The sequence below is a fragment of the Typopeltis vanoorti genome, chromosome 9 (assembly GCF_054136105.1).
Source record: "Typopeltis vanoorti isolate ZY-2024b chromosome 9, IOZ_Tvanoo_1.0, whole genome shotgun sequence".
Lineage (NCBI taxonomy): Eukaryota > Metazoa > Arthropoda > Arachnida > Uropygi > Thelyphonidae > Typopeltis > Typopeltis vanoorti.
Window position 1 is genome coordinate 56422937 of NC_143557.1, and position 2075 is coordinate 56425011.

The following is a 2075-nucleotide window of genomic DNA, read 5'->3' on the forward strand; positions in this document are numbered from 1 at the left end:
ACCGAATTCAAATCAACAAAACAACAGCTTTTCACTTCCTCCTTGAAACCACCATGCACAGCAGTGAGATTAGTCTTCCTCTAACTCTGTTGAAACTCCTGCCATCTGGTTGGTTTCTAAGAACACTTTAGTCTCCACAGATGAGGACCAAATGCATACTTGACTTATCTAGGTGCTATCAGCTGGGTGGGACTTTTGGCCTCAAGCGCCATGTGACGCCACTGGGCACGGTCCTCGGTGACTATCCGCCACGTTTCGGTCTCCAGCCCGACAACCTGCAGGTCCTCCTCCTCCTGATTCCCCCCCATCTCCTTTTCAGTCTCCCTGATCGGGGTCGGGCTCCCACACTTGTCTCATAGTTCTTTTGGGGCCCATATGATGCAGGTACCTCAGCCACTGAAGATGCCGGGCTCGCAGCTCCATCAAGATGTCTGCCGAGTTGTACAAAGCATGTATGGCAGTTGTACAAAGCAAAGCATATATTAGACCGCCTCCTCCAGACTTCGTCTGACATACCCCTCCATAGATACGTCGTAGCATCTTGTTCTCGAATACTCTCAGGTGGTGGGCTTGTCTCACAGTGAGAGTCCACGCTTCAGCACCATAGAGGAGAACAAGTCTAATCAGAGTCGTGAAGTGTCACCTTTGTAGTCCAAGACAGTATACGCGAGGCCAAAAGGGGACGTACTTGGTAGTAAGCCACATTCGCGGCATCCACCCGACTCTGGACATCAGTTTCAACTTTGTTGTCTTCAGTCACAATAGACCTCAGGTACCTAAATTCCGTCACCCTCTCAAACTGAGCAGCATGGCGACTCATGAAAAGGTACTTCGTCTTCTCCGCACTTATCGTTAGGCCAACGTCTTCCTCAATGTTATGGCCGTTATGGCGCATCAACGTCATCCCTTTGATGCGCCATAACGATCAAGTCGTCAGCGTAGCCAAGAATCCTGTCTTGCACCCCCATGTCAACTTCACCCGCCACTTGCTGTGTACTTCTAATTACTTTTTCCGGCAGTAAATTGAAGAGAATCGGAGAAAGCCCATCATCCTGCTTCACGGCGGTCTGTACTTGAAACGGGTCCGACAGGTCACCTGCTGCTTTTACTCTTGCTCTCGAACTAGCCACACACACCTGCACTATTTTTCGACGTTTTCGATGAATTCCTAGTTCTTCTAACACCTGCCACATTTTTGGGCGTATCATTGAGTCATAGGTTTTAGAAAAGTCTATGAAAATATTATGGACTTCCCGGTTATATTCCCAGCATTTTTCAAAAACTTGGCGCAGCGTGAAGAGTTGGTCTATTGTACAATGGTCCTCCTGAAGCCCGTCTGGTAGTCACCAAGACACTCTTCTACATATAGTGTGAGGCGCATTAACATGATGTCAGACAGCACCTTGTAGCCATCGTCAACAGTGAGATGCCCCTATAGTTGCCGCATTGAGTCTTATACTCTTTCTTATATACTGGGGTGATCAGCGACTCCTTCCACTCGTCCGGCAGCCGTTCTTCCCGCCAGAGCCACAAGATGAGCCGGTGCAACTGCTCCAGCAGGATATCCCCGCCATTCTTCAGAGGCTCCGCCGGAATGCAGTCCACTCCTGGTGCCTTATTATTTTTTAGCATACGAACAGTACGATTAATCTCACTAAGCGTCGGCTCTACAATATATGGTTCAGCAGTTTGGTAAGGAGTATGGTTCTCCGGTATTGCCGTTCTAACATTGACCTTCAGCAAGTTCTCAAAATATCTACGCCACTGAGCGAGGGTGTCTTTTGAGTTTGTTAGAATCTTTCCACTTTCATCTCTTATGGTTCCCGCTTGTGTCCGGGTGCCTCGCATGGTTTTAATCATCCGATACATTTCCCACCGATTATTCCTCACCTTATTTCTCTCTATTCTGGCCACCTTCTCATTAAGATACTTTCTCTTTTCCCTGCATACACATGCATTCACCGCTCTTCTCACCCTCTCATATGCAGCCTTCTTCCTGTTGTCGGCTAGGTAGTTCAATAGTGCTTCCCTTCGTTTCGCTACAGCTTCTTCACAATTTCTATTAAACCATGCCG

At 48.0% G+C, this 2075-nt stretch overlaps 1 protein-coding gene across 1 annotated transcript; it reads right to left on the reverse strand.

The window, feature by feature from the left end:
- Positions 1 to 1380: 1380 nt before the first annotated feature.
- LOC150103062 (uncharacterized) lies at positions 1381 to 1848 on the reverse strand. The gene has a single exon (XM_090398080.1). It carries the CDS (start codon positions 1846 to 1848, stop codon positions 1381 to 1383), a length of 468 nt encoding a protein of 155 aa, XP_090254206.1.
- Between the last annotated feature and the right edge of the window lie 227 nt (positions 1849 to 2075).